Below are 21,594 nucleotides of genomic sequence, written 5' to 3'. Positions count from 1 at the left end.
GGAATTGGCTTCTCTCCCAGAAGTCCAGACGTTTGTAAAGGGAGTGCTGCACATCCAGCCTCCTTTTGTGGCACCGTGGGACCTTAACGTGGTGTTACAGTTCCTAAAATCACACTGGTTTGAACCTCTTCAAACAGTTGAATTAAAATTTCTCACTTGGAAAGTGGTCATTTTGTTGGCCTTGGCATCCACGAGGCGGGTGTCCGAATTGGCGGCTTTGTCTCACAAGAGCCCCTATCTGATTTTCCATGTGGATCGAGCTGAGTTGAGGACTCGTCCTCAATTTCTACCTAAAGTGGTTTCGTTGTTTCATATGAACCAACCTATGTTGATGTGGTCAGAGCGTTAAAAATTTATGTGGCCAGGACTTAGGGTTAGGAAAACAGAGGCACTGTTTGTCCTGTATGCGGCCAAAAAGGTTGGCGCTCCTGCTTCTAAGCAGACTATTGCTCGCTGGATCTGTAACACGATTCAGCAGGCTCATTCTACGGCTGGATTGCCGTTACCAAATTCAGTAAAGGCCCATTCCACTAGGAAGGTGGGCTCTTCTTGGGCGGCTGCCCGGGCATCTCGGGATTACAGCTTTGCCGAGCAGCTACTTGGTCGGGTTCAAACACTATTGCAAAATTCTACAAGTTTGATGCCCTGGCTGCTGAGGACCTCATGTTTGCTCAATCGGTGCTGCAGAGTCATCCGCACTCTCCCGCCCAGTCTGGAGCTTTGGTATAATCCCCATGGTCCTTACGGAGTCCCCAGCATCCTCTAGGACGTAAGAGAAAATAAGATTTTAAACTTACCGGTAAATCTTTTTCTCCTAGTCCATAGAGGATGCTGGGCGCCCGTCCCAGTGCGGACTATTTCTGCAAGGCTTGTATATAGTTGTTGATTACATAAGGGTTATGTTACAGTTGAGATCAGTCTCTGGCTGATGCTGTTTTGTTCATACTGTTAACTGGTTTGCTATATTCCATGTTGTACGGTGTGCATGGTGTGGGCTGGTGTGTATCTCGCCCTTAGATTAACAAAAATCCTTTCCTCGTACTGTCCGTCTCCTCTGGGCACAGTTCTTTAACTGAGGTCTGGAGGAGGGGCATAGAGGGAGGAGCCAGTTCACACCCATCTAAAGTCTTAGCCCATGTCTCCTGCGGAACCCGTCTATACCCCATGGTCCTTACGGAGTCCCCAGCATCCTCTACGGACTAGGAGAAAAAGATTTAGCGGTAGGTTTAAAATCTTATTTTTTCTCTTGACCATAATCTTTAATAAAGGGGATGCAGTTATAGAGATGGATAACAGAAGTAGGGGTTGTTTTAAGTAGGGGGTAGAGTGTCGTAATGCCTTGGAGGTGACATATTTGAGGTACTTGTATACTGTAGGTACAGTCAAGGCAAAGTCTAGCAAAGTTTTGATGCTAAGGACCATACAGAGGTCTCATGTGTAATTGGAAGCAACAGTATTGTTGCAAGAAGGAGTTTTGTTGGGTTTTTTTGTAGTCAGTGTGTTAAAGATGTTTAATCCCCTAAATCCAGGTTATGATGGCAAATTCACTATGCAGAAAATGTATTTATGCCTTTTTATAGAAGATTTTACGAAAACGGTAGATCCAGAGGGCTATCAGTGTGTCTGATACATGCGGCTTATTGCGGAAAATCCTCCAGCGTGCCATGGCAGTGGAATTAGCCACTGGAAAGGTGACTGGACTGTGCGCATAATTCCTGATCTGGGGGATTATTGTTGTTGCTATGATGTGTTTGCGTGGACATCACATGTTTAATAGGAAAGCTTGCTTTATGTACAGTACTAGATTGCACTATTTAATTTCCATATTGACTATATCTTCGCACGCCGCTGCTGGGTTCCTTCCAGTAATGGTTTTGTGTGTATCCTGTAGCGTTCAGATTTAAGCTGTTTATAATCTATACAAGTTGGTCCTGAAATGATGTATTCACAAGGGTGCACTTTGCAGAAAAACTAATTTTCCCGACATCCGTTTTGTGAATCATTGAGGTGTGGCAGATGTTTGGAGGACGCACCTCTCTTATGAGTAATTGCTAATATTTTATTGTTTCTCCTTGGAGGTATAGGCTCTTTCTCTCTGCATGTCTGTGTGTGTTTTATCCATATACAGTCCAGCCAATTTGCAAATTGTAATCTATCTCCTGCCTTCTAGTATGGAAATGTTACTGTGACGCGTTTAGGCTTGTCTTTCTTTGTAGCCAATGTTCTATATGCTCCCCTGCACTATCTGCGCCTTCAGCCTTTATGCCGCATATTAAAAAGGGGCCAAATGGTTTTGTTGGTTTGCGCTGGATTGGAAGGAAAAATCAACAATCTATTTTCCTAAGAAAAAGTTGTCAAACTTTAAAGGAGAAAGAACCATACCTGTGTATCACACATGTTGCAGCATGGACCATGGGATGTGCTTATGCAGCCTTGATACATTCCAGGGAGCTGTGTAAAGAGCTCACTTTATTCTGTTGGCCACGTGAACACTGCAGTGCCGGGATATGTGTTGTGTTGGAATCAAGCAGTAGAATACTTTGCTTATAAAATATTTGTTCATTCATGTAAATACATGTCTGCCGCAAGAGGTAGTGTTTTATAAGGCACTTTTTTTTGTTTATTGCTATTATTCTCTCGACCGCCACTCCCCCCCACCGCCAACACTCTTTATACCAAGGGTGTGTAGAACCGCTCCTTTAATCATTCCAGTCTATCGCCACTGTCTTTGCCACTTTGTCTGGACTGGGATCTGTAATCTTTATCTCCTGCCCAAATCTATTTCCATAAAGCTAGACTGGAGCAAGACCCCAGTCCAGGAGTTACCGAGAGGTCTCCTGAGTGACACTACTGCGCTTCGCGGAGTGGTGGGGTGGGGTGGCATGTCCTTGTCCTCCCTGGGTTGTTGCAGCAAATCCCAGCACACCACCAGGCGAAGAAAAGCAAATTATACTTACTGATAATTTCGTTTCTTCAAGAATTACATTACTCTGGGATTGTATCCCATTTCCTAACACTAGACGGGGAGTTTTTTTCAATAATTGGGGTCCGCCCACCCTGGGACATAGCACCGCTCCTCCCCTTCCTCCTTAGTCTTTTGAGTGTCTCCTACGACCAGTTCCTATGAAAAAACTTTCTAAGGGAGGGTATATTGTAGGCTGCCATGAAGTATCTTGAAGAAACGAAATTATCGGTAAGTATAATTCGCTTTTTTTTTCTCCTGCGCTACTTCATGGCATCCATTACTCTGGGATATACTCAATATAGGGAGGGTAACAACACACAAGAGACCTTGGTTCAATGCTGAATACTAATTTATTCTAATGCCCCCTCAAGGACATGGGGCGTCTACAACATCAAATGCATAATGACTAGAGAACGTATGTATCGATGACCAGGAGGCTGCTGCACATATGTCCTTTGCTGACACTCAAGCCATCTTAGCCCAAGAAGTTGCTATAGCCCTGGTAGAGTGTGTCTTTAGTTCTTCAGGAACTCAACGACCATTTTACTCATAAACAAACGTTAGACGTTCTCTAATCCATCTGGAAATGGTTTCCTTAGTTTCACACCTCTTCACTCCTGAATGTAGCACGAACAGATGCTTTGTCTTCCGAAAGTCTTTAACTCTTTCCAAGTAAATCGAGATTGTTCTTGTTAGATCCAAATTATGCATCCTTTCTTCCTCCTCATTCTGTGGTTGTGGATAGAAAGAAGGTAACACAATGTCCTGATTCAAATGAAATTCTGACACAACTTTAGGCAGAAAATTCGGATTGGTCCTTAGAACAACTCTATCTGGAAAGAATTTAAGGTAAGGTTCCTCCGAGCACAGCTCCTGTAATTCACTAACTCTTCTGGCTGACGTGATGGCTATCGGAAAAACTGCTTTCCATGTTAATAATTTCACCGAAATATCCTGTAACGGTTCAAATGGAGGCAACATCAAAGTATTCAAAACTAGATTCAAGTCCCATGGAGTGAGAACTGACCTAACTCGAGGTCTTATCCTTTTTATTGCCTGACAGAATTTTCTCACCAGATCTTCGGACAATCTTCACTCCAACAAGACACTCAGAGCTGCTATCTGAACCTTGATAGTGGATACTGCAAGTCCCTTTTCGAAGCCCTCAAATAGACATTGTAAGACTTGAGACGTATCTGCTTTCTGTGCGTCAAATCTTGCATTAGACCAAGAAATGAAGATTCTCCAGATCCTATAATAAATTTAGAGGACCCTTTCTTCCTCGCCTGAATCAGTAGATTAATGACTTGCTCAGATAAGCCCATTTTCCTTGGTAACTGCCGTTCAATTTCCACGCCGTCAAATGAAGGTGCTGCAGATTCGGATATAACAATGGTCCCTGATGTTACAGATCCTTCCTCAGAGGCAACGTCCAAATTTCCTGTACCGCCATCCTCAGCACTGAAGGAAACCAAACTCTTTTTGGTCAATAAGGAAGGATTATTATGACTTGTGCCTTCTCTTCCCTGATTTTCTTTAGAATATGGGTAATCATTGGAAATGGAGGGAATACATATGCCAGCTTGAATCTCCATGGCAGGGAGAAGACATCCACTCCTGTTCCTGGGAGATGATATCGGGAGAAAAAGAGATGTACTTTTGCATTGATGTGTGTGGCCATTAGGGCCACTTGAGGCCATCCGAACCGCTGTATAATTTCTCGGAACACTGTCGTTCAATTCCCACTCTTGCCTGCTGAGGAAATCTGCGACCACACTGTTTACTCCATGAGCATGTAGAGCTGAGATAGTTTTGAGATGGCCTTCTGCACATTCTAGTAACTTTGATACCTCTTTCATTAGTACTCGACTTCTGGTGCCCCCTTGCTGATTCAGATAGGCCACCACTGCTACATTGTCGAAAATATCTTGAGATGATTCCCGCGCAACTGATCTTGAAAATATTTTATCGCATTTAATCGGGAAGGGGGCGGAGCTTCGTCCCGCGGCTCACAGGCGCCATCTTCTCCTTCAACACGCGGCTGAAGGGGAGACGCTGCCGGGACCTCCACATTCCTCAGACAAGTAACGGGGAGATATTCAGAAGGTGGGGCCGCAGTGTGGTGCTTATTATCATTACAAAGCAGCACTGGGTACATATATCTTTTCTTGGGATATATGGGTGCTGGGGTGTGAGCTGGCATACTCCCTCTGTGTCCTCTATCTGGCCTTCATTGTGGACCTGTCACCTACCTGGGACGTTCTGTGTGTTGTTGTGTGTCGGTACTACGTGTCGGCATGTCTGAGGCTGAATGTTATTCACCAGAGGAGGTTATTGGGGGGAGCGGATGCGGGGCTAGATTTGGGACTGTCGACGCAGCCGACACCTGATTTACTCGCATTGCTCAGTACGATAAATTCGAATGTTGCTTCTTTATCAAAGAGGTTAGATAAGTCTGAGTCACAGACGCAGGTGTGGAAAAAGTCCATGGAAGAGGCTTTGTCTCAGGTTCAGACCCCATCCGGGTCGCAAATGCGGCCATTTACTCAGGTGGTAGATACTGATACCGACACGGACTCTGATTCCGAGGTCGATTTCACTGAGGCTGCTTTACATCCACGGTTAGTTAAGAGTATTCAGTACATGATTGTGGCTATAAAAGATGTTTTACACATTTCTGATGAACCTGAGGTACAGGAAACAAGGATTTGCTTGTTCAAGGGAAAAAAACCTGAGGTGAAGTTTCCCCCCTCTCATGAAATGAATACTCTTTGTGAAAAGGCTTGGGAGTCGCCGGATAAGAGGTGGCAGATTCCCAAGAGAATTTACATGGCTTATCCTTTCCCATCTGATGACAGGGAAAAATGGGAGGCGTCTCCAAATGTTGACAAAGCTCTCTCTCATTTGTCTAAGAAAGTGGCACTTCCGTCCCCTGACACGGCAGCTCTCAAGGATCCGGCGGATCGTAAGCTGGAGACGTCTTTTGAAGTCCATTTTCGCTAATTCGGATGCATTGCTCAGACCTGCTGTGGCGTCGGTATGGGTGAGTAGTGCTATTGCTAAATGGGCTGAGAATTTAGCTAATGATATGGATACCCTTGATAAAGATAATGTCCTTTTGACTCTCGGTTATATCAAGGACGCTGCAGATTACCTGAAGGATGCGGCGAGGGACGTCTGTCTCTTGGGTTCAAGAACCAATGCCATGTCGATATCAGCCAGGAGGGCGTTGTGGATCCATCAATGGAACGCTGATGCCGACTCCAAGAGGGCTATGGAAGCGTTACCCTTCAAAGGTACTGTCTTGTTTGGGGACGGCTTGGCTGACCTGGTCTCGACCGCGACTGCGGGTAAGTCCTCTTTTCTTCCTTATGTTCCCACACAACAGAAAAAGGCACCACATCAGCAAATGCAGTCCTTTCGTCACAATAAATACAGACGTGGAAAAGGTTCGTCCTTCCTCGCTTCAAAGGGTAGAGGAAGGGGAAGGAAACCTCCTGCAGACTCAGGCGCCCAGGACCAAAAGTCCTCCCCTGCTGCTACCAAGTCCACAGCATGACGCTGGGGCTTCCCTGGGGGAGTCCGGACCGGTGGGGGGCCGTCTACGAATATTCAGTCAGGTCTGGCTTCAATCAGACCTGGATCCTTGGGTCCTAGAGATTGTGTCTCAGGGATACAAACTGGAGTTTCAGGAGATACCCCCTCACCGGTTCTTCATTTCTGCATTACCAGTAGCTCTTCCAGACAGGGAGGTGGTGCTAGCAGCGATTCAAAAATTGTGTCTACAGAGGGTCATTGTTCCCGTTCCCTCGTCCCAGCGGGGGGAGGGGTTCTACTCGAGCCTCTTTGTTGTGCCGAAACCGGACTGTTCGGTCAGACCAATTCTAAATCTAAAATCCCTCAATCCATACTTGAAAGTTTTCAAGTTCAAGATGGAATCCCTTCGAGCGGTAATTGCCAGCCTGGAAGGGGGGGATTTTATGGCGTCAGTCGACATAAAGGATGCCTACTTACATGTCCCGATATATCCTTCGCATCAGGCCTTCCTCAGGTTTGCGATACAGGATTCTCATTACCAATTTCAGACGTTGCCGTTTGGGCTCTCCACGGCTCCGAGGATTTTCACCAAAGTCATGGCGGAAATGGTTCTCCTTCGCAAACAAGGGGTTACAATTATCCCGTACTTGGACGATCTCCTGATAAAGGCGAGGTCCAAGGAACGGTTGCTGAGAAGTATAGATTTGTCACTGTCGGTTCTGCGACAGCACGGTTGGGTACTCAATTTGCCAAAATCTCAGTTGATTCCGACCACTCGGCTGCCTTTTCTGGGCATGATTCTGGATACGGATTTACAGAAAGTATTTCTTCCAGAAGAAAAGGCTCTGGAACTGCAGGCGATGGTCAGGGAACTTCTGAGGCCGACGAGTGTGTCAATCCATCACTGTACTCGGGTTCTGGGGAAGATGGTTGCGGCGTACGAAGCCATTCCATTTGGCAGGTTTCATGCCCGGGTGTTTCAGTGGGACTTGCTGAGCAAATGGTCCGGGTCTCACCTGCACATGCACCGGAAGATAAGTCTATCTCCCAGAGCCAGAATTTCTCTCCTGTGGTGGCTACAAGATCATCACCTCCTAGGGGGACGCCGGTTCGGTATCCAGGATTGGGTGCTTCTAACAACAGATGCAAGTCTTCGGGGCTGGGGCGCAGTCACCCAAGGAAGAAACTTCCAGGGGAAATGGTCGCTCCAGGAAGCCTGTCTCCACATAAATGTTCTCGAGTTAAAAGCCATTTACAACGGCCTGCTGCAAGCAAGAAGCCTTCTTCAGGGTCGACCTGTCCTGGTACAGTCAGACAACATCACAGCGGTGGCGCATATAAACCGTCAAGGCGGAGCAGAGCGGCATTGGCGGAGGCCACGAGAATCCTTCGCTGAGCGGAACAACACGTGAGCGCCCTGTCAGCAGTCTTCCTACCGGGAGTGGACAACTGGGAAGCAGATTTCCTCAGCAGACACGATCTCCATCCGGGAGAGTGGGCTCTTCACCAAGAGGTATTTGCAGAGGTGACAAAACGTTGGGGAATTCCGTTGATCGACGTGATGGTGTCTCGTCTCAACAAGAAGCTCCCGAGGTATTGTTCCAGGTCAAGGGACCCCCAAGCCAGTGCAGTGGACGCCCTGGTGTCTCCGTGGGTTTTCCAGTTGGTGTGTGTTCCCTCCACTTCCTCTCATTCCAAAGGTACTGGGGATCATTCGACGAGCAAGGGTTCAGGCGATTCTCGTTGTTCCAGATTGGCCAAGAAGGGCCTGGTACCCGGATCTTCAGGATTTACTGGTGGAAGATCCTTGGCCGCTTCCTCTAAGAGAGGACCTGTTGTTGCAGGGTCCATGCGTGTTTCCAGACTTACCGCGGCTGCGTTTGATGGCATGGAGTTTGAGCGCCAGATCTTAGCTCGTAAGGATATTCCCAGGGAGGTCATTCCAACTCTCATTAAGGCTAGGAAGGAGGTTACGGCGAAGCATTATCACCGTATTTGGAGAAAGTATGTTTCCTGGTGCGAGTCTAAAATGGCTCCTGCGGAAGATTTTCACTTGGTTCGCTTTCTCCACTTTTTACAGGTGGGAGTAGCTGCAGGCCTGAAATTGGGTTCCATCAAAGTGCAGATTTCGACTTTGTCTATTTTCTTTCAAAAAGAGTTAGCTGTCCTCCCAGAGGTTCAGACTTTTGTGAAAGGAGTAATGCATATCAATCCTCCTGTAGCTCCATGGGACCTTGATGTAGTCTTACGGTTTCTCATGTCTTCCTGGTTTGAACCTTTGCATAAGGTTGAGTTGAAATTTCTCACTTGGAAGGTAGTTATACTATTGTCTGCCAGGCGGGTGTCAGAGTTGGCGGCCTTATCTCATAAGAGCCCGTACTTGATTTTTCATTCGGATAGGGCGGAATTGAGGACTCGTCAACAATTTCTGCCGAAGGTGGTTTCTTCATTTCACATTAACCAACCTATTGTGGTCCCGGTGGCTACGGAAGCTGTGGCGATTCCAAAATCTCTGGATGTTGTAAGAGCGTTGAAGATCTACGTCACTAGGACAGCTGTTGCTAGGAAAACTGAGGCGCTGTTTGTCTTGTATGCTTCCAACAAAATTGGTCATCCTGCTTCAAAACAGACTATTGCACGCTGGATTTGTAGTACGATTCAGCAGGCTCATTCTTCGGCCGGACTACCGGTGCCGAAGTCAGTAAAAGCCCATTCTACCAGGAAAGTGGGCTCATCTTGGGTGGCTGCCCGAGGTGTCTCGGCATTACAGCTTTGCCGAGCAGCTACTTGGTCGGGTTCAAACACTTTTGCTAAGTTCGATAAGTTTGATACCCTGGCCGATGAGGACCTTGCGTTTGCTCAGTCGGTGCTGCAGAGTCGTCCGCACTCTCCCGCCCGTTCTGGAGCTTTGGTATAATCCCCATGGTCCTTTTGGAGTCCCCAGCATCCTTTAGGACGTAAGAGAAAATAGGATTTTGGTACTTACCGGTTAATCCTTTTCTCCTAGTCCGTAGAGGATGCTGAGCGCCCGTCCCAGTGCGGACTATTACTTGCAGTGTTTTCTTGCTGGTTAAATTAGTTTATACACGGGTTGTGTATTTCTAGTTTCAGCTTGTTGCTGGTGTTAATTCATACTGTTATTTGGTTTAAAGTTACTCCGTTTGTACGGTATGTTTGTGGTGTGGGCTGGTATGTTTGTAGCCCTTAGTTTAAACAAAAATCTTTTCCTCGAAATGTCTGTCTCTCCTGGGCACAGTTCCTATAACTGGGGTCTGGAGGAGGGGCATAGAGGGAGGAGCCAGTTCACACCCAGATTAAGTCTTTTAAGTGTGCCCAAGCTCCTGCTGATCCCGTCTATACCCCATGGTCCTTTTGGAGTCCCCAGCATCCTCTACGGACTAGGAGAAAAGGATTTACCGGTAAGTACCAAAATCCTATTTTAAGTCTATGGACGCCATAAAAGCCTCTCCTTTTACACCTGACAAAATGGATTTCAGAGTTTCCATATTAAAAATTTTGTCCCACTTTGGAACTACTGAAAACTCTCTCCGGTACCCATGGGATATCGCATCCAATACCCACGTATCTTGAATTGACTTTTGCCAATGACTGATGAACTTCTGAAGTCTGCCACCTACTGGAAAGGATACCGGAACCCGGCAATAGTCATTGTCTTCGTCCACCTCTTCTGTAGGATTGACGAAAAGACTGCCTGTTAGTCCCTGACGAGTATCTGCCTGTATAACCACGGCCTGGTCTATAGCCTCTAGCGTCCTTAAATTGTTACTTGGAGGAAGGAATTAGAAATCTATTCCTTTCGTCTTGAGGCAATCTCGCTGATTTACCCCCTGATATTTTTTGTATAATAGCCTCTAATTTATTGCCAAATAACAATGAGCCTTCATATGGCAAAGACACCAGCCTATTTTTGGAGTGCATATCTGCCTACCATAAATGAAGCCACAAGGCCCTTCTTGCCATTACTCCTGCTACCATAGATTTTGCAGCAAAATCCAAAACATCCATAGAGGCCCCACAGAGATATTCTATCCCTTTAAGGAAGATATTTAAACTTCTTTGCAAATATTGCCTTGAAATGTTCTCTTCCAAGTCAGTTGACACCTGAGACTCTTAATGCTCTTGAAATTGATGCCACAGCCACACCTGATTTTAAAGATACTTCTGAGGATATATGTAGTTTCTTTAAAGCGTTCTCGGTACGTTTATCCATACAATCCTTCAAAATTGCCCCATCTTCTAAAAGGATGGTCGTTTTTGACACAATCTTTGCAACTGCAGCATCAACTTTGGGAACTGAACACCAATTAGTAAACTGTTCATCCTCTATCGGGAACATACGATCAATTCTCTTAATATTGCCAAGTCTTTTGTCAATATTTTGCCACTCTTTACTCGTATCTTTCAATGCTTTGTGAATTGGAAAACATATGTTCTTTTTGGACTTTTCACCAAACAATATATCTTTATCATCGCATTTTTCTTCCGACTCCTTGTAATTCATAGTCTTGAAAATATTCTTTAACAGACTGTCTGCAAGTTCCAGATTAAACTTCCTATCCTCATTCTGCATCTTTTCTGACTCCGCACTAGAGACTGCTTGATAATCATCATCATCATCATAATTGCAATCATGCGAGACTGATTCATCCAAAAGGGGGAAATTCAAATGTTTGAAAAGTCAGTTGGGAGTCTGTTTTTTCCTGTCTATTAGATAGGAAAAAACAGACACCCAGCGGACTTTTCAAACATTTGAATTTCCCCCAAAGAGTCAATACTAGCCAGGGATCTAGTTTTTTTTATTTCCCTGCAATTCAGACAGCTGATCTTTGGTGACAATCCATTAAATCCTGTATTTGCCTGGATTGCTTAGTATTCTGAGAATCCGTTTCTGTACAGTCTTCACAAAAATTCACATTTTCAGCAGATGAAAAGATTTTATCACAGACTGCATGCTGCATATCTTTATGCTTCTTTTTACACAACCTCTTCTTAGGTGGAGACATACTACAATAGTAATAATAATGCTATTAGAAACCTACCCTGACAAAACTTATTACTGCACAATGTAATGCCCTCTATGAGGATTTACCTCTTTTGGGCATTTTACAGGCTTTTGGGGAGAAGGCTCCTTTTCCATGATACTGGTAAGCTCAGACCTGCCCAGTCATACAGAGGAGATTGCTTTAAACTCCTAGTGTGCAGCGCCGTTTTTTAAAATCCCCTGGACACCATAGAGAGGCGGGCGCATGTGCAGACCGTCCCGCACAGCACGCTGGGACAGCCGCTATACAGCACTTCTGCCCGCCAGCCGCCGCCTCCAGACTCTTCCCCAGTGCTTCCAACCGCTACTTCCCCTTCTCCTAAGAGACCTTCCGTCTGCCAGACGCCACTTCCGGTCCCCGAATGCGGCTATACGGGGCGGCGGCTATACAGAGAGGCGGCTAAACGGAACAGTAAGAAGGGGAGAGAGTCCTGTAGCTCAACTGGAGGACAGACACCTTTAGCTGAAAAAAACGGGGACTTACTTGACCGCCCCTAGCACACTCTTACCTACTCCTCAGGGAGCCACCCTCCTCCAGCACGGCTGCATCAGGCGTATTCGCTGAGAACAACAGAGGTAAGTCCAGAACGAAAACAACAAACTCCTACACTGTCAAGCTAGGAGACAGGAAAAAGACTAAGGAGGAAGGAGAGGAGCGGTGCTATGTACCCAGGGTGGGTGGTCCCTAATTGTTGAAAAAACTCCCTGTCTAGGGTTAGGAAATGGGATACAATCCCAGAGTAATGGCTGCCATGAAGTAGCCGCAGGAGAAATATATATTCCTTTACAGTTCAACAAAAATACATTATAAACCTGGTGTTCTCCTGTGGGGTGTGGTACAAATGGCAACACTAACAGTGTAGACATGGACATAAGGTTGACAGTTGGCATGTCATCATGGCATATTTGAAGCCTAACTGCAGCCTTACCCTAACATGGACTGTTGGCATTGTGCCATTCACAGTGTCGACATTATGTCAGTCTCTACATTCTGAATGTTGACATGATGATTACATACTTTAATATGGATTTGCCCAAGTACCATTAACATTGCACATTTGTAGATCACACTGGGGCAGATGTTCTAAACCTTGGAGCGAGAGAAGTACCAACCAATCAACTCTTGTCATTTTTCAAGCATAGCCTGTAACATGGAAGTTAGGAGCTGATTGGCTGGTACTTTATCTCTCTCAACTTTATCATTGTCTGGCTTAGTACATTTCCCCCACATTGAACTTCCAATGTAGCTGCATTTTTTTTTATTTTTTTTTCATCAATGCATCTGTATTTCTTTTATCCATTTCTTTTATAAATAATGTAATGATGTCTAATGCTGCAGCTAAGTGTAATACATCTTTCACTTCTTGTATAGAGTTTTCTGTGCAAACAGGGTGGTCTTCCCGTTATGCTTTCTCCTATTAAATAAGTACATTTTCCTTATTTTGTAGCTTTGCTGTTTGGTGGAGAAGTGAAGGTGAATCCTGCTCACCCGAAGCACATTGGCAGTATAGACCCATCATGCAATGTGATTGACGTTGTAAGAGGTACTGATCACTTTTACCCACTGGTGAAATGATTATTATTATTATTATTATTATTATATATTTTTTTAAACTTTAGACCATATGAGTAATAGTTTTATTTTGGTGTATCATTTTATTTAGTTTCCCTGTAAATCTTAATTTGATATAACACACAACTCACATGAGTGACACCTATAGTTTTGGGAAGCTACAAAATATTCAACGTGTTCTAGTAATAAGTGCAGCTGTTTCTCAGTTATATTGATAATTACATATCTTTTGTTCAGTGTTTGCCAAACCCTACTCTGCTAGTTTCCGTCTTTGTAGTGGGAGATGGTCCAATCAGTTAAGTGTGGGGCTGGTCTGCACTCTTACAAGTCATTGGCCCAGTTTAATGAGAACCAGGATGACTAGCACTGTGGCTGGTATAAAGTGGGGCAGGCCATGCTGAATCATAGAGTCTTTGCCAAGCGGCGAGGGGCTGATTTCTTGCATGCCGGGTCTTGGTGGGGATGATCTCTGTGCTTTCCCAGCCACCATATACGCAGACTGTTGGGATCGTTGTTGTGTCATCCAGGAATATACTGCTGTCACAGTATAGCAAAATTGGCCTATAAGTGTGCTCCCTTTAATAAAGGTTTAAGTAAACTATCATTATTATTATTATTATTATTATTATTATTTGTCAAAATGAATAGCAAGTGTGAACACAAACATCACAAAGCACACCGCACAGTATAGCAATGCTGGTCACAGGTCACAAGAATGATACGTAGCTGAGCAAACACAACAAAATAGAGCACATCTAGATAAAGACTGAATCTTCGTACACAATAGGGCAACATGTTGGTCGACCCGCGATCGCACCAACAGAGGTGCCGATCCAGGTAAGTATACACACTTGCCGATTGGCCGCACGATATGTCGTCCTCCTGCCTTAGCTGATGTGTCGACGGCCCTTGCAGATATATTGGCAATCCACCGCGCTGCAGGTCCAACACGATATGTCGTTCACAGACACATCTGGTGTACACACCCTCCTACCCGATCGCGATATAATGGCTGTTCGATCGAACATTCGATATATCGCTCAGTGTGTACCCAGCATAAGTGCCAGATGTACTAAGCCTTGGAGAGATGAAACACCAATGAGCTCCTAACTGTCATGTTACAGGCAGTGTTTGAAAAATTTCAGGAGCTGGTTGGTTGGTACTTTATCTCTCTCCAAAGCTTAGTAAATATGCCCGAAACGTTTAAATGATCTTAACACAGAAACATTAATAAGTGTTGTAATAACGTCAGTAGAGGTGTAGTAGTTCCATTTGCTTTCTTAATGATAATTATTCTATATCGGAATTCAAACCTTCTACATACAATTTGTCCTGTTTTGGGGAGTATGTAATGAGATATTTATGTGCTTATCTAGATGATTCGACATAAGTTAAATATTTGATTTTTTGTTTGTATTTTTTTTTAAATTATAAACTACAGTAAATTTATACATTTTCTTTTAAATCTGACCAGTAAATTGAAATGAGAACCTTGTTCTTTACTTCTAGATGGATATGAGAATGCAAAACAGCTGTGTGACTTATATTATATGAGCTCTCCAGAATTGGAACTGGTGGAGTTCAACGGTAAGTGTCCTAGTTCTGTATATAGAGGGCGATTCAGAGCTGATCGCAGATGTGCTAAAAATAGCACCTCTACCATCACAATCTCTGACATGCTGGAGTCCGCCCCGCATGTCAAGCCCTGCCCCCCCCCCCCCCCCCCCCCTCCTTCCCGCAGAGGTGTGAAAGCATTGCATGGCGGTGATGCTTTTGCACCTGGTGAGTAGCTCCCTGCCTCTGCAGCCTAGCTGTGGTGGCAGGCACTACCCGCCATGTTTTGGGTCGCAGTGACGACACACGCAGCCACCGCGGCACACCCCTGCACTGCCTGGACCATGCCCTCCCCCCCCCCAACACCGTTCGAATGCCGTCGGCACGCCCCGTCCTGCCCCATGACCGCCTCTGCCCGTCAGTCAGGCAGAGGCAATCGCACCACTGTGGGGGTAATTCAGTTGATCGCAGCAGCAAAGTTGTTAGCAGTTGGGCAAAACCATGTGCACTGCAGGTGTGGCAGATGTAACATGTGCAGAGAGAGTTAGATTTGGGTGGGTTACTTTGTTTCTGTGCAGGGTAAATACTGGCTACTTTATATGTACACTGCAGTTTAGATTTCGGTTTGAATACACCCCACCCTAATCTGACTCTCTCTGCACATGTTATATCTGCCCCCCCTGCAGTGCACATGGTTTTGCCCAACTGCTAACAAATTTGCTTCTGCGATTAACTGAATTAGGCCCTGTGTGCGCACGCGCAGTGCAGCCGCTGCGTGTGCGCACAAGATAATGGGCTTCAGGCTGCGATCGCTGCCGTTGCAGCAATCGGCTCTGAATTAGGGCCATAGTCTGCAGGGTACTGAGGAACACTGCATCAGCATAGCCATACTGTTCTCTGATTATTGATCCGTCTACACAGTGTGTGCTTACATGTAATCTGTTGCCTCTCAGTCATTTTGCTAGATTAAATTCTATTTATTTTTATTTTGTAGACTACTGTTGGGCCCAGCGCAATATCATATCTCCATAATCCAGTGATCTTCCTGTGTGCCTGGCTACTATATTCCAACAGTGCAGTATATTACTTCATTTAGCTTTTTATTAACTATTAAAATAGATCAATTATCTAATGACTAAAAATGGGTACAATAACATTGAGCCAAGTTATACATTTTGTTTAAAACAAATAATGGTTCTCCTTTTTAATATTCTAATCCTAGCTAAGAACCCAGGGCAACAAATCCAGGTGGTTTATGTGCCTTCCCATCTGTACCACATGGTATTTGAGCTTTTTAAGGTGAGTGATGTCCTCTTGGTGACTTTTATACTTGAGAATTCCACTTAGTGATGGGTTTGGTTGTCTAGATTTCCATCCTAACATTGTGTATCCCATAGTTTGAGGATTGATTTGCTTTTCTCTAACGTCCTAAGTGGATGCTGGGGACTCCGTAAGGACCATGGGGAATAGCGGCTCCGCAGTAGACTGGGCACATCTAAAGAAAGCTTTAGGACTAACTGGTGTGCACTGGCTCCTCCCCCTATGACCCTCCTCCAAGCCTCAGTTAGATTTCTGTGCCCGACGAGAAGGGTGCACACTAGGGGCTCTCCTGAGCTTCTTAGTGAAAGTTTTAGTTTAGGTTTGTTATTTTCAGTGAGACCTGCTGGCAACAGGCTCACTGCATCGAGGGACTAAGGGGAGAAGAAGCGAACTCACCTGCGTGCAGAGTGGATTGGGCTTCTTAGGCTACTGGACATTAGCTCCAGAGGGACGATCACAGGTTCAGCCTGGATGGGTCCCGGAGCCGCGCCGCCGGCCCCCTTACAGAGCCAGAAGAGCGAAGAGGTCCGGAGAAAGCGGCGGCAGAAGACGTTCCTGTCTTCAAATAAGGTAGCGCACAGCACTGCAGCTGTGCGCCATTGCTCTCAGCACACTTCACACTCCGGTCACTGAGGGTGCAGGGCGCTGGGGGGGGGCGCCCTGAGACGCAATAAAACATGACAGAAATACCTTACATGGCAAAAAAATGCATCACATATAGCTCCTGGGCTATATGGATGCATTTAACCCCTGCCAGAATATACAAAAAACCGGGAGATAGGCTCCGCCCCCTTTTCGGCGGCCTTATCTCCTCAGCACACTGGCGCCATTTTCCCTCACAGCTCAGTTGGAGGGAAGCTCCCTGACTCTTCCCTGCACTACAGAAAGGGTTAAAAAAAGAGAGGGGGGCACTATTTAGGCGCAGTATTAAAACATACAGCAGCTATAAGGGGAAAAACACTTATATAAGGTTATCCCTGTATATATATAGCACTCTGGTGTGTGCTGGCAAACTCTCCCTCTGTCTCCCCAAAGGGCTAGTGGGGTCCTGTCCTCTATCAGAGCATTCCCTGTGTGTGTGCTGTGTGTCGGTACGTTTGTGTCGACATGTATGAGGAGAAAAATGATGTGGAGACGGAGCAGAGTGTCTGTAACAGTGATGTCACCCCCTAGGGGGTCGACACCTGAGTGGATGTACTGTTGAAAATTACGTGACAGTGTCAGCTCTATATAAAAAAAAAAAAACAGTGGTTGACATGAGACAGCCGGCTACTCAGCTTGTGCCTGTCCAGACGTCTCATAGGCCGTCAGGGGCTCTAAGCGGCCGTTACCTCAGATGGCAGATACAGACGCCGACACGGATACTGACTCCTGTGTCGACGGTGAAGAGACAACCGTGATTTCCAGTAGGGCCACACGTTACATGATTGAGACAATGGCAAATGTTTTTATACATTTCTGATAATACGAGTACCACCAAAAAGGGGTATTATGTTCGGTGAGGGAAAAACTACCTGTAGTTTTCCTGAATCTGAGAAATAAAATGAGGTGTGTGATGATGCGTGGGTTTCCCCCCGATAACAATTGATAATTTCTTAAAAAGTATTGGCTGCATACCCTTTCCCGCCAGAGGTTAGGGTGCGTTGGGAAACACCCCCTAGGGGGGATAAGGCGCTCACACGCTTGTAAGAACAAGGGCTCTACCCTCTCATGAGATGGCCGCCCTTAAGGATCCTGCTGATAAAAAGCAGGAGGGTATCCAAAAAGGTATTTACACACATACTGGTGTTATACTGCGACCAGCAATCGCCTCAGCCTGGAGGTGCAGTGCTGGGTTGGCATGGTCGGATTCCCTGACTGGAAATATTGATATCCTAGATAAGGATAGTATATTATTGCCTATAGAGCATTTAAAAGATGCATTTCTATATATGCATGATGCACAGCGGAATATTTGCCGACTGGCATCAAGTATAAGTGCGTTGTCCAATTCTACCAGTAAAATGGTCAGGTGATGCGGATTCCAAACGGCATTTGGAAGTATTGCCTTTGAAAAGGGACATTTGGTGTCTGTCTTTTAGACCTGGTGGCCACGGCAACAACTGGGAAATCCACGTTTGTACCCCTGGTCGCCTCTCAAAATAAGACGCCGTATTATCAGGCGCAGTCCTTTGTTGGCAAGCAGACAAAAGGTTCCTCTTTTCTGCTCGTGACAGAGGGAGAGGAAAAAGGCTGAAGAGATTAGCCAGTTCCCAGGAACAGAAACCCTTTCCCGCCTCTGCCAAGCCCTCAGTATGACGCTAGGGCCTTACAAGCTCAGGCACGGTGGGGGCCCGTTCTCAATGAATTTCAGTGCGCAGTGGGCTCACTCGCAAGTAGACCCCTGGATCCTTCAGGTAATATCTCAAGGGTACATATTGGAATTCGAGACGTCTCCCCCTCGCCGTTTCCAAAAGTCGGCTTTACCGACGTCTCCCTCTGACAGGGAGGCAGTTTTGGAAGCCATTCACAAGCTGTATTCCCAGCAGGTGATAATCAAGGTACCCCTCCTGCAACAGGGAACGGGGTATTATTCCACACTATTGTGGTACCGAAGCCAGACGGCTCGGTGAGACCGATTCTAAATCTAAATCTAAAATCTTTGAACACTTACATACAGAGGTTCAAATTCAAGATTGAGTCACTCAGAGCAGTGATTGCGAACCTGGAAGAAGGGGACTACATGATGTCTCGGGACATCAAGCAGGCTTACCTTCATGTCAAAATTTACCCTTCTCACCAAGGGTACCTCAGGTTATGGTACAGAACTGTCACTATCAGTTCAGACGCTGCCGTAGGGATGGTCCACGGCACCCCGGGTCTTTACCAAGGTAATGGCCGAAATGATATCCCTTCGAAGGAAGGAAATTTTAGTTATCCCTTACTTGGACGATTCCCTGATAAGGGTAAGATCCAGGGAACAGTTGGAAGTTGTGTAGCACTATCTCAGGTAGTGTTGCGGCAGCACGATTGGATTCTCAATATTCCAAAATCGCAGCTGGTTCCGACGACTTGTCTTCTGTTTCCTAGGGATGTTCCTGGACACAGTCCAGAAAAAAGGTGTTTCTCTCGGAAGAGAAAGCCAGGGAGTTATCCGAGCTAGTCAGGAACCTCCTAAAACCGAACCAAGGCTCAGTGCATCAATGCACAAGGGTTCTGGGTAAAAATGGTGGCTTCCTACGAAGCAATCCCATTCGCTAGATTCCACGCAAGAACTTTCCAGTGGAACCTACTGGACAAATGGTCCGGGTCGCATTTTCAGATGCATCAGCGGATAACCCTGTCACCAAGGACAAGGGTATCCATCCTGTGGTGGTTGCAGAGTGCTCATCTTCTAGAGGGCCGCAGATTCGGCATTCAGGACTGGGTCCTGGTGACCACGGATGCCAGCCTGCGAGGCTGGGGAGCAGTCACACAGGGAAGGAATATCCAGGGCTTAGGGTCAAGCCTGGATACATCACTTCACATAAATATCCTGAAGCTAAGGGCCATTTACAATGCTCTAAGCTTAGCAAGACCTCTGCTTCAAGGTCAGCCGGTGTTGATCCAGTCAGACAACATCATGGCAGTCACCCACGTAAACAGACAGGGTGGCACAAGAAGCAGGAGGGCAATGGCAGAAGCCGCAGGGATTCTTCGCTGGGCGGAAAATCACGTGTTAGCACTGTCAGCAGTGTTTATTCCGGGAGTGGACAACTGGGAAGTAGACTTCCTCAGCAGGCACGACCTCCACCCGGGAGAGTGGGGACTTCATCCAGAAGTCTTCACACTGATTGTAAATCGTTGGCAACGGCCACAGGTGGACATGATGGCGTCCCGCCTAAACAAAAATCTAGAGAGATATTGCGCCAGGTCAAGGGACCCTCAGGCGATAGCGGTGGACGCTCTAGTGACACCGTGGGTGTACCAGTCGGTTTATGTGTTCCCTCCTCTGCCTCTCATACCAAAGGTACTGAGAATAATAAGAAAACGAGGAGTAAGGACAATACTCGTGGTTCCGGATTGGCCAAGAAGAGCGTGGTACCCGGAACTTCAAGAGATGATCTCAGAGGACCCATGGCCTCTGCCGCTCAGACAGGACCTGCTGCAGCAGGGGCCCTGTCTGTTCCAAGACTTACCGCGGCTGCGTTTGACGGCATGGCGGTTGAACGCCGGATCCTAAAGGAAAAGGGCATTCCGGAGGATGTCATTCCTACGCTGATTAAAGCCAGGAAAGATGTAACTGTAAAACATTATCACCGCATATGGCGGAAATATTTTGCTTGGTGTGAGGCCAATAAGGCCCCAACAGAGGAATTTCAGCTGGGTCGATTTCTGCACTTCCTACAGGCAGGAGTGTCTATGGGCCTAGAATTAGGCTCCATTAAGGTGCAGATATCGGCTCTGTCGATTTTCTTCCAAAAAGAACTAGCTTCACTACCTGAAGTTCAGACATTTGTAAAAGGAGTGCTGCATATTCAGCCCCCTTTTGTGCCTCCAGTGGCACCCTGGGATCTCAACGTGGTGTTGAATTTCCTAAAATCACATTGGTTTGAGCCACTAAAGACCGTGGATCTAAAATATCTCACGTGGAAAGTGGTCATGTTATTGGCCTTGGCTTCGGCCAGGCGTGTATCAGAATTGGCGGCTTTGTCATTTAAAAGCCCTTATCTGATTTTCCATATGGATAGGGCAGAATTGAGGACTCGTCCCCAGTTTCTCCCTATGGTGGTATCAGCTTTTCACTTGAACCAACCTATTGTAGTGCCTGCGGCTACTAGCGACTTGGAGGATTCCAAGTTGCTGGACGTAGTCAGGGCCTTAAAAATTTATGTTTCCAGGACGGCTGGAGTCAGGAAAACTGACTCGCTATTTATCCTGTATGCACCCAACAAACTGGGTGCTCCTGCTTCTAAGCAGACTATTGCTTGCTGGATTTGTAGCACAATTCAGCTGGCGCATTCTGCGGTTGGACTGCCGCGTCCTAAATCAGTTAAAGCCCATTCTACAAGGAAGGTGGGCTCATCTTGGGCGGCTGCCCGAGGGGTCTCGGCTTTACAACTTTGCCGAGCTGCTACTTGGTCAGGGGCAAACACGTTTGCTAAATTCTACAAATTTGATACCCTGGCTGAGGAGGACCTTGAGTTCTCTCATTCGGTGCTGCAGAGTCATCCGTACTCTCCCGCCCGTTTGGGAGCTTTGGTATAATCCCCATGGTCCTTTCGGAGTTCCCAGCATGCACTAGGACGTTAGAGAAAATAAGATTTTACTCATCGGTAAATCTATTTCTCGTAGTCCATAGTGGATGCTGGGCGCCCGTCCCAAGTGCGGATTGTCTGCAATAATTGTACATAGTTATTGTTCACTAACGGGTTATTGTTATGAGCCATCTGTTGAGAGGCTCAGTTATGTTTCATACTGTTAACTGGATATGGTATCACGTGTTATACGGTGTGATTTGGTGTGGCTGGTGTGAGTCTTACCCGGGATTCAAAAATCCTTCCTTATTGTGTCAGCTCTTCCGGGCACAGTATCCTAACTGAGGCTTGGAGGAGGGTCATAGTG

The 21,594-nt window shown here is 46.2% G+C and overlaps 1 protein-coding gene across 1 annotated transcript in view; it reads left to right on the top strand.

Moving 5' to 3' along the window:
- PDK1 (pyruvate dehydrogenase kinase 1) overlaps positions 1 to 21,594 on the top strand; it is an 82,757-nt gene that overhangs the window by 21,410 nt on the left and 39,753 nt on the right. The window contains exons 5-7 of the mRNA XM_063933458.1: positions 13,013 to 13,108; positions 14,647 to 14,724; positions 15,914 to 15,990. Coding sequence (XP_063789528.1) covers positions 13,013 to 13,108; positions 14,647 to 14,724; positions 15,914 to 15,990 — 251 coding nt within the window. The remainder of the gene's footprint in view (positions 1 to 13,012; positions 13,109 to 14,646; positions 14,725 to 15,913; positions 15,991 to 21,594) is intronic.

This window comes from Pseudophryne corroboree, chromosome 7 (genome assembly GCF_028390025.1).
Source record: "Pseudophryne corroboree isolate aPseCor3 chromosome 7, aPseCor3.hap2, whole genome shotgun sequence".
In the NCBI taxonomy this organism is placed as follows: Eukaryota; Metazoa; Chordata; class Amphibia; order Anura; family Myobatrachidae; genus Pseudophryne; species Pseudophryne corroboree.
The sequence above is the reverse complement of the archived record's forward strand: the minus strand, read 5'-3'. Positions and strand labels throughout refer to the sequence as shown.